The sequence below is a fragment of the Ascaphus truei genome, chromosome 8 (assembly GCF_040206685.1).
Source record: "Ascaphus truei isolate aAscTru1 chromosome 8, aAscTru1.hap1, whole genome shotgun sequence".
Lineage (NCBI taxonomy): Eukaryota > Metazoa > Chordata > Amphibia > Anura > Ascaphidae > Ascaphus > Ascaphus truei.
In genome coordinates this window covers 71,584,514-71,606,940 of record NC_134490.1, presented here as the reverse complement: position 1 = coordinate 71,606,940, position 22,427 = coordinate 71,584,514, and the positions used below count along the sequence as shown (strand labels likewise).

General features: G+C 42.3%; 1 protein-coding gene across 1 annotated transcript in view; it reads left to right on the top strand.

Annotated features, from left to right (window-relative positions):
• Positions 1-22,427, top strand: part of LOC142501948 (alpha-2-macroglobulin-like protein 1) — a 72,473-nt gene that overhangs the window by 17,400 nt on the left and 32,646 nt on the right. Inside the window, exons 10-16 of the mRNA XM_075612578.1 lie at positions 5,223-5,329; positions 5,699-5,863; positions 15,245-15,460; positions 16,441-16,513; positions 16,744-16,889; positions 17,256-17,411; positions 20,444-20,620. Coding sequence (XP_075468693.1) covers positions 5,223-5,329; positions 5,699-5,863; positions 15,245-15,460; positions 16,441-16,513; positions 16,744-16,889; positions 17,256-17,411; positions 20,444-20,620 — 1,040 coding nt within the window. The remainder of the gene's footprint in view (positions 1-5,222; positions 5,330-5,698; positions 5,864-15,244; positions 15,461-16,440; positions 16,514-16,743; positions 16,890-17,255; positions 17,412-20,443; positions 20,621-22,427) is intronic.

Genomic DNA, 22,427 nt, shown 5'->3' with positions numbered 1-22,427 from the left:
TTTTCCTTATCTCAATAATCTGCCTACCCATCTCACACTGAAAGGGTCCTGAAAAGGATTGTTTAGGCGTTTAATTTCTTCAATTGTTCTGTTGGTTAGGTTGGATTTATTTAATAGTTCTGGTTAGGGGTTTGATTTATTTAATAGTTCTGGTGTTTAGGTGTTTTATTTATTTTATTCTTCTTGTGTTTAGGTGTTTGATTTGTTTAATTATTCTGGTGTTTTGCGGTTTGATTTGTTTTATTGTTCTGGTGCTTGGGTATTTTTTTAATTGTTGTGTCTTCTAGTGCTGTTGTTTTTTTTAGGTTGCCCATTGACTGCTATAGTGGCCAATCATGACCATATTATCTGGGCATGATATGCCACGGTGCCAAACAATGAGTAGAGGGTGGGGGTAGTTGCCCCAGAGTGGGTGGTTAGCCTGGCCGGGTGGGTAGCGAGGGAGTGGAGGTTAACCCCTTGATGACTATAGCGGTTACTAACCGCTAAAATAATTAAGGGGTTCGTGGCCATTAGCTTGTGTAACCCTGTGTAGTTTTGGGGGTATATGTCTTTCTCCTCCTGTGCAATAATCCCTGTTAAGGGCAGGTTTGCCAGGAGTAATCATGGGTTTTCCCCCATCCCCATGTGCTGTGTAGTATCTAGTGAAGGTAGTGTAATCAGACTCTGTGTCCAATTACAGTGACACAGGAGTGGTGCCTATTGGAGCTATTTAGTGCGCAGCACTTCCTGTATTTAGCAGTGTGCCTCACCACCTATGAGTGAGGTGAGTCTGTCCAGCAAGCTGTTAGGGCTCTGGCAAGTTTTGTGGCCCTCCCTCAGGGGAGTGGTGTGGATGACTATTCCTCTTACTCCATCAGGGAGTAAGGGAGGAGCTAGACCTGCTTTCAGTGCCTTTGCCTGGGAGTGTACGGTCAGGGACTTCCTTTGGGTTGGCAACCTATGATGAGCGGCTGAAGACCAGCTGCAAAGATAGGCAGTCTGCAATTGTCTGATGAAATAAAGTATGCTGTTGCCAAAAGAACCTTCTTGCCTGAGAGTGGAGTCATTCAGGGAGAAGATGCACATAGAGGTTCTCTTTCAGAGACTCCTTCCTGCAACACCGGGGGTCTGGAAGAGATGGAGGCGCTGTACCATGAGTGAGTATAACTAAGCACTCCCTCATAAGCCAGTCCTGATGCCATCCCCCATACCATCGCGGAAGACTCAGGGATTCTGTAAACCAGCAGGTGCACCACACTACACCTCATGTAACATGGGTCAGTTTCCACAGAAGGGGGTCAACATGAGATTGGGCCAGGGAAACTCTGTTACACTTGTATTTTTTTTTGTTGTGTTTCTGCCAACGTAGGACATGGATGTGGAGATCGTGGATGAGGACGGCCTTCATCCTGGCAGGGGTAAGTAGAAGATTTATTTACTTTTATGCTGGCTGGATAATGTTTTATTTTAAATCCACTATTATCCAGATCTAGATAATAGTAATTTTGCCCATTATTATAATGTAATCTATGGTTGTTGGAGGTAAAGGGGGTGCCCATTCATTCCCATTGGGGTTATCTTTGCTCCCATTGAGGACATAGGTAACCACACTGGCAATGAATGGGTGTATTAGCTACAGTATTATTGTGTTATGTTTATTGTGGGTAGTGGGGTGGGGAAAGGTGGCATTTGACCCGTAGTGCGTGTTTATACCTACCGGGTGGGTAGCTGGAGGGGATAATCCCTTCATTACCTTAGCGGTATTAACCGCTAAGGTAATGAAGGGGTTAACTCCTCCCGCAACACTCTCCCTCGCCCCTGCAAGGCCTAAACACCCACCATGGGCCAAATACCACCTTCACCCACCCCCGCTACCCACAATAAACCTGGCACTGGTAGTTAACCCCTTCCTTGTCTTTGCGGTTGGCCAGGAGTCAGAAATCGCATAAAAATGCCTTCCCCGTACAATTTAACCAACTCATCGAGGCTTTCTGAATAGCTACCTAGCAAAACGTTGCGATAGCTGCTCAAAATCCTTGATGAGTTGGTAATCAAACCTACTAGAAGGATCCAGCTATATGGTCAGACACACTGAAAGACAAAGACAGAGAAAGGATAGTGGTCTGTGGATGAAATACTGGAAAATAGTTAAAGGAAATGATTAAATGCATGCCTTTTGTATGTGAAATCATCCAATGGTCGTGAAAAAAATGACACGGGACTGGCTTGGATGGAGCACTATCAGACATCTAGTGTACTGTGTCACTTGTCTTGCATTTCCTCCCGACCTTACTTACCGAGGTTCAGCCGGCTTCAGGACGCGTGACCATGGCAACGCAGCATCAAATGATGCCGCGGGGTCATGTGCCGTCACGGTTTCCACGGTATTGTGATGTCAAATGACACCACGGGTCACGTGACGTCACACAACCCCACGGCGTCATATGACGTCGCACGAGGTAAGGGAGGGAGACACACAGCCAGAGCAGAGCAGGCATGGGGGGCGCAGCAAATAAAGTTTGCGCGCCTCTGGTCTAAGTGATACTAGATGGAGTGCAAGAGTGGAAGCAGTTCATTCAATTGCTGAAAAACTTCCAGTGATAATTGAAGCTTTAAAGAAGATGGTTTAATCCAAAAAGCTTTCAAGTAAAGCTCATTCCGAAGCAGTAGGCCTAAAAGATATTTTTTTATCCTTCAAAGCAGTTATACTGCAATATTTTGAACAGTTTTGAAGAGAAAAACTTGATTCCGTGTCACAGTAGTGCTGCCCGCAGACCAGATCCGTCCCTTTACTGAGGTGGGACGTATAATAACACGCACCCACAGCAGAGGAAGCGTGTCCAGAGTGTGGTAGATTACGTAGCCAGGCCAGGAGACTTCAGTTAAAGTAACAAAGGTACTTGCCGGATCCGGAGATGGAAGAATCATGGTGGTTGCCGTAGTCAGGGGTCGAGGATACCAGAGGTCCGGGAGGTCGAGGTGCAAGCCGTGATCGAGGGAGAAGAGTGACTGCGTAGGGAGGAGGAAGCCGGGGTCTAGAGCCAGAAAGAGAGAGATGAAAGCCAAGCCGGGTCAAAACCTGACGTACACTGGCGACACACTTTATTCGAGCTCGGCTAGTCCCACGAATTCGGGTATACCCGGGTGTATTGAGGTTTGTGACTGTTTTCTGCCCGAGTGCATTGGGTTATTTTCCAGGCAGGGATTGAAGCATTTTATTCCCGCTGGCTGCAATACTGCACAGTATATATATATAAACTGCATTACAATTCATGAATTTATGCCATCTGGTAGACACGCGAAGCATTGCAGCCTATTAAATCCTAATCATTATCATTTAACAGATCAGCCGCCCATCAGCCAGGCATGAACCCAGGCTGAGAAGGCAAACGCAACGGGGCTTGTCAGAGGTGAGGAGCGGCGCATTCCAGGTATCTGCCAGGTACATACTGGGTATTTGCTCGAATAAAGTGTGTCGGTGCAGTACACAAGAGAACAAGGCGAAATCCAAACGAGACTAACAGAAGCTATGCAGAGCAATGATTCGCAGGTAGAACTGGGGTTATAAAGGTAGGTGAGCCAATCACAGAGAGAGGCAGAGCAGGGGTGTGCCATGGAGCGCATTGTAATAGGTGCAGGCTGTTATCATTGCCTGTGATCAGCTGTGGAGCGTAGGGGCGGGAGCGGGACTGCAGAGAATGCCGGGGTGTGTGGCCAGAAGCCCAGAGGGGTGAATAAATTACAGCCGGGGACGCGCGCTGTGTAAATTCCTCCTGCGCGCGTCCCAGCAAGATGGCGGCCGGGTGACCCAGCACCAGCCGGGATAACGAGACACCACGACGGGGGTACCTCTGCGGGGGCCGAGGGGCGGCAGCAACAACCTCCGAGCAAGGTAAGGAGGTGTTGCGTGAGCCCTGCTTCCTGACATTCTGTAATCAAGATCTATTTCAATCAAAATTGGAGCAGCAAATATTACAGCTCTTTCTGCAAAAATGCAGTTATTCAGGAAAAGTGGCAAGATTTAATTTCAGAAGCCGGACTTGTTGCTGATAATCTTGATATACTGAACGGTTTAAGCACATGCTCATGTCGTCACAGGAAAAGGACAAAGCATCTACAGTAAATGAATCTGAAGAAGACAATGAATGGGAAGATGCGGAGACAACGTTCAAAGTTAATGTTTTCCTTGTGGCACTGAATTCCATTATTTATGAGCTTAGCCAACATTTTAAATCCATGGAATATGTATGCCAATTGCTTGCTCCCATTTTAAAATTGAGAACTATTACGGAAGAAGAAGTTGTGACATTCACTGAAACTGATGTCTAAATACCCTGAAAACCTTCCACCATCTTTATCAATTGAAATTCTATACCTTCGAAAAGTATATGATGCTACATTTGTAAGTGACTGGTCCACTCAACTTATTGAATGCGATTTATAAGGTACAACTTGGGAAGATTTGGAGAGGTAAGCATTGCTCTCAGAATCTTCTGCAGCCTATTGTACCTCTATCTGTGGCTTAGGAGAACAAACATTCAGCCAATTATCAATGATTAAAAAACTACCTCCGTTCAACAATGAGTGAACAATGCCTCCACAATCTAGCAATTCTGCCCACTGCTCACAAACTTGCTCAAAAACTAAATTTTCGGGACCTGACAAATGATTTTGCAGACCTATAAATGAGGAGATGGTCAACTCATCATACTTAGAACCATTACAAAGATTCATTTTTTGTGAAAATCCATATAGGTTTAAATAGCAGCCCCTGACAACTTTTGAGATAACTTCATAAAAATATTAAAATAAACAGATTTGTATTGTAATGTTTTTTCAGTATTCCAATAACAAGAGAACATTTAAATATAAGTTGCGCCCTCCCAAAAAAATTAACGGTAGGTGCGTTATGGGTTTGGGGGGGGCGGGGGGGGGATCCTGCTCCTTACATTTGTCCTGGGCCCCAAGATTTCTGTTGGGGGCCCTGTGTATCATCTTGTCTCTTTGTCATTATAATTCAGTCATAGCCCAAGAAAAGCTCTGTCCTTTCTGCAAATATTGTATTCTTTAGTACTGTACCTTGGCGTTAACGCGTTCACTTGGGAAGTGGAATGTATCATTTGGTGGTCGGTGCAGATTCTTTATGTATATTATTTTATCATAGAGCAGGTATATTATAGGCAGCAACAGATCAATGCGCCTTCACCACATCCTCACATCTCCTCTGTGTCTCCATGCAGGTGTGGTGGAGAATCAATCAACCGCTATCTTCTTCAGCAATCGTGCATCTATGGAATTTGTTGACATTGACAGTTATTACCAGATGGGGATTCCCTTCAGTGGCATGGTAAGAAGTAAGCACTGGGGCACAACAGAGACAGAAGCAACATACAATAGGAGAGAAATGGGAGAGAGACAGCAATGATATGGGAGAGAGAGAGAGAATTGACACAAAAAAAGGAAAGAAAGAGCTACAGACATAGGCAAGATGCAGATTAATCAAATGGAAGAAACAGATCAGGGTAAGACAAGCAGACAATTCAAGGAAAAGACAAGTGTTATAAAACGTGAAAGAGGGGTACAGTAGGAGACAGCCAAGAAAAAAGAAAAGAAACGGAAGACAAGGGTTATAACTAAAATGGGGGTAAATTAGATAATTAACTGATATAAAGTGATGGGTAAAGGTTGGGGTTGACTTTCAATCTCTCTCCATCAGATTAATGCTGTGGACCAAAACGGAGAGTCCATGCAGAATAAGACAGTCTTCCTGGTAGTAAACATTGATGAAGTGGACACCAACTTTACTCTGGTGACAGATGAGAAAGGACTTGCTCACTTCACACTCGACACGTCCCAATGGAATGACATGGTGTCACTAAGGGTGAGTAACCCCACTAGACCAATCACACAGTGACATTTAGGGGGTTGTTTAATAAAATGTAATAGTGACCCATCAGCACTAATGCACTCTAACGAATAATGATTATTTGGGGACACTGACAGTCTCAAATAGAACAATGAGCTGGTATTGAGTACAGTATCTAATAGCTTGATGAGATAGTGACACTAAGGTGCCTATTCACTAAGCTTCAATATGTTCAGCGTATTATTGATTGGGTTTACATGTTCTTACCGCACGATATGAAATGTGTCAAAACAGTATTCACTAAGAAAAAAGTTTTTTTATTGTGCACTAAAAAAATGCTAAATCACACTAATTTGTGTGTGCTTAATGAGTGTCATGTTGCTCCAGCAGTCTGTAAGAGCTGCACAGAGAGACGCTGTCTCTCCCTGCACAGCTCTTACAGGCGATCGCGCAGTTTTAATTTAAATGTTAATAACATAGTATTGAAGCATGGGTTCGCAGGAGCTGAACCGCATTAATTTCAGCCTCGGGCCCCCTGCTTCCTGAGTTACAGGCCCCCCGGTATGGGGTGCTGGTATCTCCACCATGTTTAAATCTCCCACGTGGCGTAACCAGACATTTAAACAACGCAGGGAGATACTGGCACCCCATACTGGGGCCTGTTACTCGGGAAGCAGGGGGGCCCAGAGGCTGAAATTAATGCGATTCAGCTCAGGTGACCTCCTGCTTCAATGCTATGTTGTTAAAGTCAGAATGACTGAGCCTATAATTAAGCCAGCTGTGCTGAAGTAGGGATATCCTGAAAACCTGGCCTGTTAGCGGCCCTTGAGGACTGGAGTTGGGCACCCCTGCACTAAGGCAATTAAGGGGTTAAGCCAGAGTACCTAGTCTGTTGGGGGTTGAGGGTGTTGGTAAAGGAGGAAGTTGCCCCAGGGTGGGTGTTTAGGCCTACTAGGTAGCTTGCGGGATGAGTTAACCCCTTCATTACCATAGCGGTGGTGATGTGACGTTATCACATAGGGAGGGAAGATAGCCAATCGGGTATCATGCCTCCCCTTTTTGATGATGTCACATCACTCCCAAAAAGCAAAGGCACATGGTATATCCACCAATCCAATAGCTTGGTGTATCATGTGATGGCTTCCATTTGTTTTCTGGTCACGGCATATTAAAGGGAGGGAAGCATATCCACTTGATTGGCTGGCTTCACTCCCTTTAAGATGAGAATCAATCAGATTGGTGGGTGTAAGCTTTGTCAGTCAGATGTGACATCACAGGCCATATAAGGCCTGTCAAATCTCATTTGACCCCAAGAAGCCGTCGGATCAACATCACTTATCCAGGACCTGACCTGTTGGATTACAAAGAAGAGAAGAAAGAAGAAAATAAAGAAAATAAGAAGAAAGGAATGAAGAAAGAACTTACCGGAGACTTCTCTGCAATCAGCTGAGGATCATGGGCTTCTTCGCATCATGGGGATGAGGATCATTGCGTTGTGGGTCAAGAGTTGGTGCCGCAGTTGGACGAGGCAGGGTGAATGTTCATCACAGCAAAAATAAGAAACATATTGATTGTATTTTATTTAATTGTTTATGTCATGCACACCACTGCGAGCTTGCAAACTGCAAACGGGACAAGGGTTAATACTCACGCTCGCAAGCTGCACCACTCTTCACCTTTGCAACAGTCCCTCAAATGAGTTAACATCTCCCCTAAATCCATCCCAATATACCACCGTAAGGAACAGCACACAAGTGGACACGTGACGTAGTTATGCAACCAGGGTTAATACACATGCCTACTCTAGCCAACTCACCTTTCTCCTCTGCTAGGTACCTCCAATGAGTTAATATTAACCCCTTACGCAATTCCAATCCTATGTATACACTTCCACCACCTGGGATATGTAAATAAGATGTAAAATTAATATTTGCCAGGGCCCCATTTTATAATGTTTATTATAGAAAAAACTAGGCACTTTAACACACAAGAATCAGTTGTATCAAAATGTGTCCGAAAACATAAATACTCTCTCCAGAGCGTGCAACAGTTCATTCAGAGCTCAAAGCATTACTTCTTAAATGTTTTAATATACATAAAAATACAGTGCTTCGATTACAAAAAAAGTATTACAAGAACATACTTGGTCTTGGTACATGTTGGCACCAATGACAAAGTTAGAGAAAGATGGAGGGTCCTAAAAAATTATTTCAGGGATCTAGGCCAAAAGCTTAAGGCTAAGACCTCCAAGGTAGTATTTTCTGAAATACTACCAGTGCCATGTGCTACCCCAGGGAGACAGTGAGAGATTAGGGAGGTTAATGTATGGCTAAGAAAGTGGTGCAGGAAGGAGGGTTTGGGGGTTTTAGAGCACTGGGACTACTTTTCTGAGAGGTGCCATCTATATTCTAGGGACGGATTGCACCTCAATGAAGAGGGATCTTTTGTGCTAGGGGGCAGAATGTTAAAAAGGTTGGAGGAGAGTTTAAACTTGGATGGAGGGGGGACGGGAATGAAACAGATAACGAACTAAATAGAATAGATGAGGAAACAAAGGGTTATGGAGGTAGAATGGGGGCAAGTGCGAGTTTGACAAGCAGTGATACTAGAAAACTATTAAAGACTAAACCAAGTTGGAGCAGTAAGCAAAGAGCAGAACAGATAATAGAACAGACTAACAAAAAAATTAAATGCATGCTTGATAATGCAAGAAGCCTGACAGATAAAATGGGGGAGCTTGAATTAATAGCTGCAAGGGAGCAGTATGATATCATAGGCATTACTAAAACATGGTGGGATGAAACTCATGACTGGGCAGTTAATTTAGAGGGTTATTCCCTTTTACTGAAGGATCGAGCAAATAGAAGAGTAAGTGGAGTATGTTTATATGTTTAACTGGATCTAAAAACTATTATAAGGGAAGATGTTTATGAAGGGAATGTTGAAAATGTAGAGACCTTGTGGATAAAAATTAGCAGTGGAGGTAAAAGTATAAAGAAAATGTTTGTAGGGATATTCTATAAACCACAACATATCGGTGAGATTGAGGAAGCTAAAATACTTTTGCAAATGGAGAATGCAAAAGTATGGGTGATTTGAATTATCCAGACATAGACTGGGGCAATGAGATTAGAATTACAACAAAAGGAAACAGGTTTTTGGGGGTGCTTATAGACAATTATATGACCCAAATTATTGAGGAACCAATCAGGAGAGGGGCAATACTAGATTTGTTAATATCAGTCAATGTAGAAATAATAACAAATATTCAAGTCCTGGAACATTTGGGTAACAGTGATCATTTGAAATAAATTATCAAAAAACAGATTAGTTGGGTTCAACAAAGACCTTAAACTTTAGAAAGGCAGATTTGAATAAACTGAGGTCTAATCTACAAGTAATACATTGGGATAATGTTTTTGCAGGGAAAAATGTAGAAGATAAATAGGCAGTCTTTAAAACATTGTTAGAAAAGCACACTTATAATCCCTTGGATAATACGTGTAAAAGAAATAAGTCAAAACCAATGTGGCTAAATAAACAGGTAGGGGGGGAAATGGACAAGAAGAGGAAAGTGTTTAGATCCTTTAAGTCAGAAGGGACAGAGACATCGTATCAGAATTATAAGCAATGTAACAAAAAATTCAAAAGGGCAATGAAATTAGCAAAAATGGATAATGAAAAAAGGATTGCAATAGAAAGGAAGGTCAACCCTAAAATGTTCTTTAAGTAACTTAATAACAAAAAAATGAGAAAAGAAAATATACTCTAGGACCCTTTCAGTTTGAGATGAGCAGGCAGATTATTGGAGATAAGGAAAAGCAGAGGTATTAAACAAATTATTTTCCTATGTATTTAAGAATCAATTTCAATAGTAGTGCTTCAGGAGGAAGCCACAACCTCCATATTAATGAACAATTGGTTAACTGAGGTAGAAGTTCATAAGCAGCTTGAAAAAATTAAAGTAAATAAGGCACCTGGCCCTGATGGCATACAGTACATCCAAGAGTTCTCAAGGACTTAAGATCAGTAATAGCCAAACCATTGGACTCCATTTCCACAGGCCCAGTACCACAAGATTGGCGTAAATCAGATGTGGTGCCTATATTTAAAAAGGGAGCTAGATCACAACTGGGGAATTACAGACCTGTAACACTGACTTCAATAGTGGGGAAACTATTTGAAGGTTTAATACGGGATAATATTCAGGAATACCTAATGGAAAAACAAAATTATTAGTAATAGTCAGCATGGATTTATGAAGGATAGATCTACCCAAACTAACCTTATTTGTTTCTTTGAGGAGGTAAGTAGGAATTTAGACCAGGGTAATGCAGTTGATGTGGTCTACTTAGATTTTGCAAATTTGTTTGGTTTCACACAAAAGGTTGGTGTACAAAATAAAGCAAATTGGACTCAGTAATAATATATGCACCATGGATAGACAACAGAGGGTTGTCATAAATAGAACTTTTTCAGGTTGGGCTAAAGTCGTGACTGCAGTACCTCAGGGATCGGTACTGGTACCCCTGCTTTTTAACTTGTTTATTAATGACCTTGAGGTTTGCATCGAGAGCAAAGTCTCCATCTTTGCTGATGATAATAAATTGTGTAAGGCAGTAGAATCAGAGCAGGATGTAATTTCTCACCAGAAGGACTTGGAGAGACTGGAAACTTGGGCAGGTAAATGGCAGATGAGTTTTACTACAGATAAATGTAAGGTTATGCATTTGGGATACAAGAATAAACAGACGACTTACAAATTAAATGGGGATAAATTGGGGGAATCCTTGATGGAGAATGATTTAGGAATGCTTGTAGACAGCAGGCTTAGCAAAAGTGCCCAAAGTCACGCAGTACAGTAGCTGCAAAGGGATTCAAGATCTTATCTTGCATTAAACGGGCAATGGATGGAAGAGAAGTAAACATAATTATGCCTCTTTACAAAGCATTAGTAAGACCACACCTTGAATATGGAGTACAATTTTGGGCACCACTCCTTAGAAAAGACATTCTGGAACTAGAGAGAGTGCGGAGAAGAGCCACCAAATTAATAAAAGGGATGGACAATCTAACTTATGAGGAGAGGCTAGCTAAATTAGATTTATTTACATTAGAAAAGAGGCGTCTAAGAGGGGATATGATAACTATATACAAATATATTCGGTGACAGTACAAGAAGCTTTCAAATGAACTATTCATCCAAAGGGCAGTACAAAGAACTTGGGGGCATCCCTTAAGGTTGGAGGAAAGGAAAGGGTTCTTTACAGTAAGGGCAGTTAAAATTTGGAATTCATTACCCATGGAGACTGTGATAGCAGATACAATAAATGTGTTCAAAAAAAGGTTGGACATCTTTTTAGAAAGGAAAGGTATACAGGAATATTCCAAATAAGTAAACATGGGAAGGATGTTGATCCAGGGAGTAATCTGATTGCCAATTCTTGGAGTCAGGAAGGAATTTATTTTCCCCTTATGAGAAATCGTTGGATGATATGACACTGGGTTTTTTGTTTGCCTTCCTCTGGAGCAATAAGTAAGTATAGATTTAGGATAAAGTATCTGTTGTCTCAATTTAGCATAGGTTGAACTTGATGGATGTACATCTTTTTTCAACCTCATCTACTTTGTAACATACAGTTACAATAAAATGCAAAACAGTTTATCAAAATAAAAAGGATAAAACGCACCTCTGCTGAAATCGGATTTTTTCATAATTCTCAGATTTAAATACATTCTTTCCACATGGAAAACATAGTTACATACATAGTTACATAGTTACATAGTAACATAAGCTCACTCCCATCATAAATCAGCTGTTAGATTGACAGAGTTATGATGAAGTAAAAAAAAAACCTTTACAAACGACGTTTGAATCTTGTCCCAATATCTAAATGTACTCATAAATTTTCTGAACTAATACTTATACACACGTGAGTCACATCAATACATTCAGGCGTTCATGGCGGTCGCAACAAAATTATATGACTGTCTTATTCTAAATTTGAGCGGCAAATGGATATCTGTCTTTTAGTACCTGCTAGACCTGACGTATCTGTAATCATTATGTGTGACTCGGTGCCACGGATACACAGATGTAATTCTTAGCATGCTCAGCAGATGTCATCACATGATATACTCATGTTTAATAAAGTCACTCTTGGTTTGATACTTTCTTGGCCACACCCCCTGGCAATCCATAAACCCCCTCCAGACAATGCTTTGAAGCTAGCTCTAAAAAGACCATCTTTATAGAATGTTGTCACAGGGGCTACATTTTATTCCCATCTCTGCCCTTATCTTGAGACTATCAGCAACATGCAACCATCTGGCATATTTATTGGGCCATACGGGATAAGCACCCCCAATTAGGCTCTCTATGAAACCCAGTACCCACCCATGACAAGTCTGGGCCTGACAACCTAATATATATTCTATTTTAACTTCAAACTGCAGCTCATTAACCCTTGAAGTACCAGATTGACCAAAATACATAATATCTCATGGTTACTAACCGCTAAAGTGATTAAGGGGTTAGTGGCCAGTAATTATTTTTTATTTTAATGTTGCTGCCCATGGAAGACTCAGAGGATGTTGAGGAAGATGAGGACAGCCTTCATCCTGGCAGGGGTAAGTACTACTTTAATTTATTTTATAGGATTTTTGTCAATTACCCTGTGTGTTGGGGGGGGGGGTGTTTAGAGGAGGGGGTGAGGGATGTTGGGTGACCACTGCTTGCTAATGTGACAATCTGTGACCATAGTGACAATCAATGGATTAAATGGCTAGAGTTTTGTTTAAAGGTAATGTTTATATTATAGTATTGTATTTTATTGTATTGCACTGTAATGGTTATTTGAATGGACACAATCTCTATTAGCTATCTTTGGCAAATAACACTTTTACCCATTCCTATTTGGTGTTGGTGGTAGAGGGGATGGGTGAAGGGGGTATTTGCCCTGGGGTGTAAGGTTAGGCCTTGTGGGAGGTTTTAACCCCTTCATTACCATAGCAGTTGTAACCGCTAATGTAATGAATGTAGTAGTAGTTAATGTAGAGGGAGATGGGGGTTGGCCCGGTAATAAAGAGGTTGCACCCCATATGGCCACACCCTAACCTCACCAGGGAGGCAAGGGGTTAACTGGACTGCGGTCCAGGAATGTGGCTTACACTCTGTCATGTCAGGAAAAAGGGAGACCAAAAGCGCACCAGCACAAACGGAGCAGGAAGGACCCAAACGAAAAATAATTAAAAGGGCACTTTAATGTGACAAAAGACCCATCCAACGCGTTTCGAACGTCACAGCGTTCTTTTTCAAGGATAAAACACAATGTGATAACATCCATTATATACCCTCTTACCTGTGGGCCGTTTCGCGCCAAAAATCGGAACCTGATGACATCATGACGCTGCGCGCGTCATCGCGCATGCGCAGAGCGACTCAGTGCCGATCTAAGGGCAAAAGGAAGTCCCACAAGCAGTGTGGATAAGGGCAGGTATAGGAACACAATACAAATGCATTACTAAACATCCCTGCAAGACAGAGGTATATTGCTACTCACTGGGCATGCGCATTGCATGTCAGGAAACTGTATGTTCCCCTGTTCCCATGTTTCATTATAATCCTGTATTTTAATGTTTTAAAGGGCATTTCTGTATCTCCAGTTCTGGAGGTCGCAGAGAGTTGAAATTTGGCCAATATGTGGAGTCACTGTAGGCATTAAAAACTGGCAAATTTCGACCAACTGAGCCCACCAGAATGGAACTTATTAATATGTGTAGATATTAAAGTGTATATGTATGGTATTTTGGATCTGCTCTGAAAATGCAGACTCCATCTGCTATGCTAATAGGTCATGAAGGGCAGCCGGATGATTGAGCATAAGCACTGTGACCAAAAGTTAACTGCCCTGATTGTTTACACTTGGAACCAAGTACTAATCAACAGACTCTGCCACTCTAATTGTTACCTGAGGGCAGAGAATCATCAAACTGGAGTGGTTTGTAAGTGTTATGTCTACACCTACAAACAATGAAGATCCTATCAGATACTTCATTTGGTAGACTGGTCGTCACCCCTGATTTAATTATGGGGCTACAGAAATAAGACCCTCAGAGTCCCAGTACACATGGGCTAACTAGCTGGGGGGCATGAGTTAATCTGTGTCTCCACGTTAGGGATGAGATACAGATAATTGTTCACCAATAGTCTGTATTCAATGTTAAGAATAGGGTTACACAGGTATATAAACTGTGTCAACCCTACAGTTTTTAGTTGTGCTTCTGATTCCACCTGGAATGTCACCGGATTGCTGGAGAATTGCTAGCTGATACTTCTCCATCCCAACCCTAAGTAAGTGTTATCTTCTTGCCTGTTAATTGTACTATATTGCTGTGTTCACCTTTTTAAGGAATAAATATATTTTATTATATCTAAGCCTTGTTCAGTTCAACCCAGATATTTGGTGTTCGTTATATCTTGTCATAAGTTACCGTGACAGTTAACTCCTACTGCAACCCTCCTGGGAGACTTAAACACCCACCCTGAGGCAACTACAAGCTTCACCTACCCCATCTACCAACAACAAAACAGTTCCTGCTATTTAACCCCTTCATTACCTTAGCGGTTAGCCACTAAGGTAATGATGCTGACTGTAATTTAATTTTTATTTCCTAGGATTGAAGCAAGGGGTCTCTAGAGCTGAAATGAATGTGGGTCAGCTCTGGAGATCCCCGGCATCAACCCTATGCAGCAAAAATACAAAAAACTCCGTCAGATGCAAATCGCGATTCTGATCTCTCCACCCTTTTGCTGACAAGAAAAGAATGCGAGTGTTTAATGCGCGATCTTCATCTCAGAGCTTTGTGAATAGCAGTTATTGACACAAAATGTGAGTTTGGGCAATTTTTCAGCTACCACACTACTTTTTATAGCCAGTGTGTTAAAGCTTGTTTAAAAAGGCCATTTTTATGTGATATTGTCCTGTTATTTAAGCTTTGTGAATAGCTACACATGCAATGTCACTGGAAAAGGCACTTAACCAGCATTAATGCACTTATCGAAGTTTAGTGAATAGGCCCCTAAGAGTGTTTTTTCTAATAGAACATTAACGTGATAACACTGACAGACTCAAATGGAGTGATACTTGTTGAGACTGAGTGTGTATCTAATCGAATAATGACATGGGGACACAGACAGTTCATCTCTAATGGTAAATTTGAATGGTGACCCTGAGAGTGTCTAATGGAACAATTATATGGTTATTCCACCACATGGAACAATGATAACATACAGCATATCTGTAAATCTATAAATCACTTGCACATTGCCATTATCCTCTGAGCTTTTTAGCCCTAAATGTGTCAGGCTCTCATGCTCTATTTTGCCAACCCCAGGGGAAGTTCTCATTGGAAGAGGCTGAGAAGGAAGGTATGTATTCACATGCTTTCCTCTGGCTTTACCCCTTCTACTCCGAGAGCAACAGCTTCCTGAAGGTGCAAACCATCGTTGGTGAGCTACCATGTGACACCAAGCAGCCAATCACGGTGGAATATATCATCGATAAGAAGGAGCTTGATCCTGCTGATGACCACCTCTCTTTTTTCTATATTGTGAGTTCAGTGTACATCAGTCTTCTCTGCTGCGAAATAGCTGTGCTGCCAGATCAAGTCAAACTTCAGCCCTTTCAATCCAGCAATCAAACTGTCTTGAAAAAAGTTTTGGCACTTTTCCTGGTGTAATGAGATTCTAAACCCATTAATAAACCCATTAAATATTGGGATAAAGCCAATTTCAGAAAGGTCTATACGATATTTATTATTTAAAGAGTCAAGGTAAGGAGCAGAAGGGGGAGGGGGAGAGCCGGCAGAGGGGCGCAGGGGAGAACGATTGTGCACCCCCGCCATAAGATATATTTCGACATTTCACAAGGCATGCAAGTGAATAGGCTGTAGGTGTCTTCCAGCACCGGATGGTGTTTTATGGATTAACATCACTTGGTAAATATGGCCAAAAGTCAAATATGTTTTAATGTGGAACCGTACATTATCAAATGTAAAAGTTGTAGTACATTTGACCATTGATCAAACCCACAGAGCAAGCGCCTCTCTTTGTTCTGGATTGAAATAAGAGGTAGCTCAGATGCCATAACCAGCTAAATCCTTCACATATTTCATGCTGTGGGAAACCACCGAGAGTGTACATGGAGAGAGCGCTCCTAAGTAGTGTCTTGCATGTGTTGAGTTTGCCTGTGCCCCTTGCTCATAGGGATCTCTCTGCCAGTGCCCCAAAACATAAGTAGGGTTGCCTGTTCTAGTACCTGTAGCTCCCAAGTTGCCATTGCCAACTGCATGGAGTAGGAGTAGGACACATGGACTCTATGAGAAAATAAAAAAATATTTATCTAATCCCTAACATACGTTTTGCCAGTAGCAACAGCCATTTTCAGTTTGTGACAAGCCTAGTGAAGATGTACACCAGTTATCTTACACCATTTACTGTTAGGGGAAGGGCAGGCAGGTATCTCAGGGACCCAATGCAATCTTGCTCCTGGGTTTGGTGCTCATTCAATCTTCGTTTTCTGTTCTTGCAGGTTTTGGCTAAAGCAAGAATCGTTTCTAATGGTGAATTTCAATTAAATGTTAGAGAACATTCGGACGGCCCCAGTGAGTACTCCTCTCACAGTGATAGATCCTGGGTTTTCTATGTGCTCTTCTCTGCAGTGACTCCCCTATACTTGTGTGGCCACTCTGTATGTGACTCCCAGTGTTTGTTGCTTTGTGGGTAATGATTCCCTCTGAGCACCGAGTGTGACTGACTCTCTTTAGCCATACGGGGCTCCTGTTCTCTGCTGCTCCCTCTGCGCACTGCTCTGTGTGATTCTGTATCTCTCCAGCTCTGCAGGGATCCTTCACTCTGCTGCTTCCTGTAAACATTTATCTAATCCCTACTGCCACTCTCCTGATTTTCACGGTGTTCCCGGATGGGGAGGTGGTAGCAGATAGAGCGAGATACAGTATCCCAACATGCTTCAGCAACAAGGTGAGCCAATACAAGAGGGAGAGAGGCTAGAAAAGGAGAGAGAGGAGAGAGAGAGACAGAAGAAGGGAGAAGAAGGGAGAGAGAGAGAGAGACAGAAGAAGGGAGAAGAGGGAGACAGTAGGGAGAAGAGGGAGAGAGAGTGAGAGACAGAAGAAGGGAGAGAGGGAGAAAGAGAGAGGGGGCAGAAGAATTTGGAAAGAGGGAAAGAGAGTGGGGGCAGAGGAAGGGGAGAAGATGGAGAGCGAGAGAAAAAAGAGAAAGGAAGTCAAGGGTTAATAAACTGCAAAAGTCAGAATTGTTTTCTCGTTGCACTCTTATCTTCCATGCCATCTCCTTACTTTTTGGGATTTGTTCCTTTATGAAAAGGTGGAGCTGAATTTCTCATTGAAGAAGGTTCGACCAGGGGGGAAGGTGAGCCTGGAACTCAGGGCAGATTCAGGGTCCCTGTGCTCTGTCCGAGCTGTGGATAAAGGAGTTTTATTGCATCAGTCTCATAAGAAGACCACCCTACCAACAGAACTGGTGAGATATACTGTACAAGTATTGATCTCTGTGTAACCCCTCTCTTTTTACTATACCTCAGACTATATACCGGACACTGAGGCGGAGGCCTAAATCCATATACTTACATTAATTGCCACATGTGAGTGGGGCTAGTAAAGGGGACACAACACCTTGATATATATATAACAGGTTTATGAATAGAATATTTGAATATAGCAAACAGGTCACCAGTAACCTTAGTAATAGGATCACTACATACAAAACCCAATTCAAATCATATCATTACAGTTCACCTAAGCGCATGTATGTGTGTTATAGCGAACGTGGACGGCCTCCCAGCCCTGAGTGTTCAGGCTAATTTATTTGTAGTACCGGTACACCGTTGGAGCTCGTGTAATGTCACTGTAGGTTGCAGGCCTTCGCAAAGAGTGTATTATGTTACCACTATTCCTATGATCTGTCGGGGGATCCCCTCCGTTGGCAGTTTCTCTCCGGCTCCAGCTCTCTGCAGATCTCCTCTGATCATCTCTCTTATTCTCCACATGGGACACATGCAGGTCCCTTTACACAGGAGGCTATGGATCGAGCCTCACTCTCTCAGCTTCACGCAGATCTAATATCTGTCATAGTTGCTTCCTGCTCTTGAGGCTCACTCTCCATCATATTCCCTTCCTCCTTCACCAGCCTTGCTACTGGTTTATCACTGTCACATGTCCATGTAGAGGAACCTGCTAGGGGGCAGTGTTCTAGTGTTGCTTGGCATACACAGGGGGGTTACATCTATTACATGCACATCTATTCACCCATCTCTCCTCATGTGATCCAATATCTGTGATGCACATCAATGTTACATATGGTATCAAAAGGGAAAATACTTCCTGCAGTATACAGAAAACACAGGGTATCATCACAACTCACCTATAGAGAATATAGAACATTCTGCAATACTAACAGCATCTTAATCATGTCAAACTATCAGATAGCGATTCCTATAGAGCATATGTCAGTATGTCCTGCAGGAATAGGAATAGAAAATATTCTCACTGCAATACAAGAGTGAGCACACAAAGTCATTGTTATACCAGATATACATATGTAAGTTACCCCTATGAAATTACTGCTATAGTAGGGTGGCCAGACGTCCCAGTTTTTCCAGGATCGTCCCGGTTTTTGGGCTTGTGTCCTGGTGTCCCGATAACTTTTTGAAAAGTGTTGAAACGTCACTGTTTTTCGTGCTGATTGCGAATGCGCTGCCGGCAAGAGCCGTTCGCGCATGCGAGATCGTATCTTTCCAGCGCTGCATGCGTGAATAGCCGACACCCATTTCGAATGCACTTCAACCAAAAGCCAGTTACGCATGCGCAGTCGGCAAGAGTCAATCCGGCTCTTGCCGTTCGTGCATGCGCAGTTAGTGCGGGCTGTTCACGCATTGCACGGTCGGTGTGGGCCTTTCGCGCTTTCGCAAAAGTTGTTTCAGCTTTTTGCTGTAGACATTCACACATTATATTTCCACCAGTACACGGTTGATGATTAAGAAAGTCGCTGAGTATGATATTTATATGAACAAGCGGAGAAAAGACAGTGCACTGCCTAGAAAAACAGGAGGAGGCTCACGGAAGCAAATAAAGCATTTATTGCAATAAAAGGTCAGATAAAAAGCCCCCCAGGGCTACAGCACGTGTCCACCTACGCGTTTCGGGCTCTACACCCTTTCTCAAGGTGTAGCCAACTCCATAGAAAGCCGATATTTGTACATACGCGCCGATCGCGCTACCAAGTGACGTCACAATCAATTGACCAATCAGATGGCATCTCCTACTGTACCCATTCCTACTGGCTGAAGGAATCACGTCATCTTCAACAAACTTTAATGAGACCAACAAGTCCCTATATCATGCCAGTAGTGTATAAACTCTAAGGAAAAGCCCTCCGGTTGGCCAGTGATCTTATCAATATGAACAACTTTATTGAAAACTAACATAACATACAGTAACTGTATAACCTGTGACGTCAGTTTTTCGGCTTCCTCACATAGTGCAAACGAGACATTTAAAAGAACAAGAAATGTAAGAAAAAAATGTGAAAAAAAAGATATATATAAAAAAGAATACATAAAAAATATATAAAGAAATTATGTAACATTAATCTAATGTTTAAAAAATGTATATAACTCCTAAACAAGAAAAATTTATTTTAGAAGGAGCAATAATTTGCACAACGAAAACACACAGATTAAAACGGCAAAAACAAGAATTTATTTTACACAGCTCCAGATCCCATATACACATCAGTAACATAATGGAAAATAGAAAAGCGCTTTATTCATTTACTTGACTACTAATAACCCAATATTAGAACCCAGGGGTATGTGAAAATTACAAGGGATGCATAAGAACCAATAAAACATGATTTGTATCAAATACAATTTGAGTTAGCATATTCCTGCAAAAGTTAAAAACAAGCAGAAATGTACATGTAAATGTAATAGGATATGGCTGTGTTCCACCATCTCCCAAAGATCCATAAGACAGTGGTTTCCCCTCCTGGGAGACCTATTGTCTCTAGTATTGGATCTTTGGGAGATGGTCTGTCACGGTACGTGGACCACTATCTCCAACCCTTGGTGTTAGCTTTGCTTTGCAAGAGCCGGATTGTCGGGTGTAGAGCCCGAAACGCGTAGGTGGACACGTGCCATACCCTATTTCTCACTGTATGGGACAATGCTTGTACTACTTATTGGTGCCTAAGGCATTAAGTACTGGTCCCCTAACCCTATTAGGGCAACTTTATTATATACCACAGTTTATTGGGAGCATTCCTGTTGCAGATGCTTAAAGGTTACTAAAGGACTTATTTATTCTGATGCACTGGCGTTCTACACATTGATATTTATATGACCCCGTGCAGCCTCTCTCCTATTCACATACTATATACACTGTATCACAGGGTATCAGACTCACTGTAACACATTAAACACCCCTTTACGCAGTAAACCTGCAGAACAGTGAGACAACAAGCTAATTTAACATCGGGTTTCTCTGTATCCTCAGGCCAGATGGATGAATATGTTCTCGGAGATCAATAAGCGCGGCTTCCCATATACTATTGAGGATTTTGAAAGATACCCATGTCTGGAGACTGATCCTGACCAAAACTCCCGATCGAAACGCTCCAAACTTTGGGCCCCCTGGTATCAGAGTGAAGCTGATGTATACAGCTTGTTTAAGGTATGCACCAATTCTTCCATATGGGATCCATGTAATTATATGTTTTCCTTACATAGCACTCATAGTATATAATTTGTGAGATAAGGTTTGCATGGGGTTTTATTGGAATTTTTAAAAAAAATGACTATTCGATTGAAATTTTACCAAAATATTGTGTATCAAAAGTTCCAGCAGAACTGTTCAACTTGTCCAAAGTATGTTATTTTTCTGTTTTATTGCTGCCCCAGGATTTGTAATCATTATTTAACTTTTTCAAGTTTGCTTTGATCGGACATTTGCTTCAATTAAATAGTTCAATCATTGTCTATAAAAGTACCTGCAGCTCCATCCCCTGTCGGTGTTATTTGGGACTGGGAGAGAGAGAGAGAGAGAGAGAGAGCAAGCTTGCTAGGTGTTATGCAGGGAAGTAGATCCAAAACAATATCAGGTGCTTTGTGGATCATCTGATCCTGCACACATACCGTAGGATAGCATACCTCCGATAAGCGCTGCTGCAGACTCCCTCCATTTTGGGCCCAGATACATCAAACTCATTAAAAGTGGAGTAAATGTCGCACACTCAGTAAAAAGAAAAAAAAATTACGGGTGTTATTACCACAATTTTAAGATGGGATTCATCAACATTGTGGTAATAATTTACTGGGTGCGAGTAGTTTCTCGAGAGTGGGTGGTTAGGCCTCCTGGGGGGGGGGGGCGTGACGGAAGGGGATAACCCAATGGTTACCGTAGCGGTTAGTAAAGCATTGCATAACAATATTTTACTAGCCACTTAGATAGCCAAGCGGGTTAAATAGTGTATTTTTATGTTTGGCGAGCTACAGTAGTCATGAAAGAACATGACTAGATTACCACTTGGTCTACGCAGGGGTTAAATTGCACTGTAATGTATTTTAATTACTATTTTATCATCCATTCAGGTTGTTTTAGCTTATCTTTCCTATGTATGTAATGGCTGGTATATTGGCCATTATATACATAGAAAAGACAGGGCTAACACCAGCCTAGAGTAGGTGATATAATATTTGCCGTAATTCTGGCATCATTCCAGTTCTGAGAAATATTAGAACATGATGAATAGCAGTTACTACCAAAAAAAAGTGGTATTAGACCTCTTTTTTCATTGAATCCGATAAAAAGTGCGTTATTTGTTGGCGGTTCAACGTTGATATATTGCACTATAAAAATACTGCACTTTTTGGGGTGCTAATACCACAGTTTGATGTATCCGGGCCTTTGCAACAGCGCCAACACCACCACCTCCAACACACTGTATCATTTGCCAAGAGGAAGCACACCCAGTGGGTGGTGGTAGTCATGAAGTCTCCTCCGCCATGTCCACTAGTCCATTATGTCTGTTGTGTGGTGCACCCTTTCAGTCTGTGAACTACAAGAGTCCAGCCCCCTACTCAGTGGCGTAGCTAGACATGTGCGGGCCCCCAGGCAAACTTGTTTTCAGGGCCCCATTATGAGTGAAGATATTCCGTAGATTCAGACGTTTCCATCGCCCACACCCCTCCTCCCCCAGTGTGTTGGTGGCCCTGCAAGCAACCCCCTCTTTATATCTCCTCAATTCACCCCTCTCTCATCATGTATTTCTCTCTCCCCTCTTACACCTCCTCCCTCACTCAATCCAGCTCCCTCAATCCTCCCCTCCTCGCATTCATTTCCCCCTCTGCCCCCTGGCCACACACACACACACGCACAGAATTTCCCCACACACATACAATTACCCCTCTAATACAGTACTCCCCCTCCCCCCCACAACACAAATTAGAATAACCACCTACACGCACACTATAATAAACTC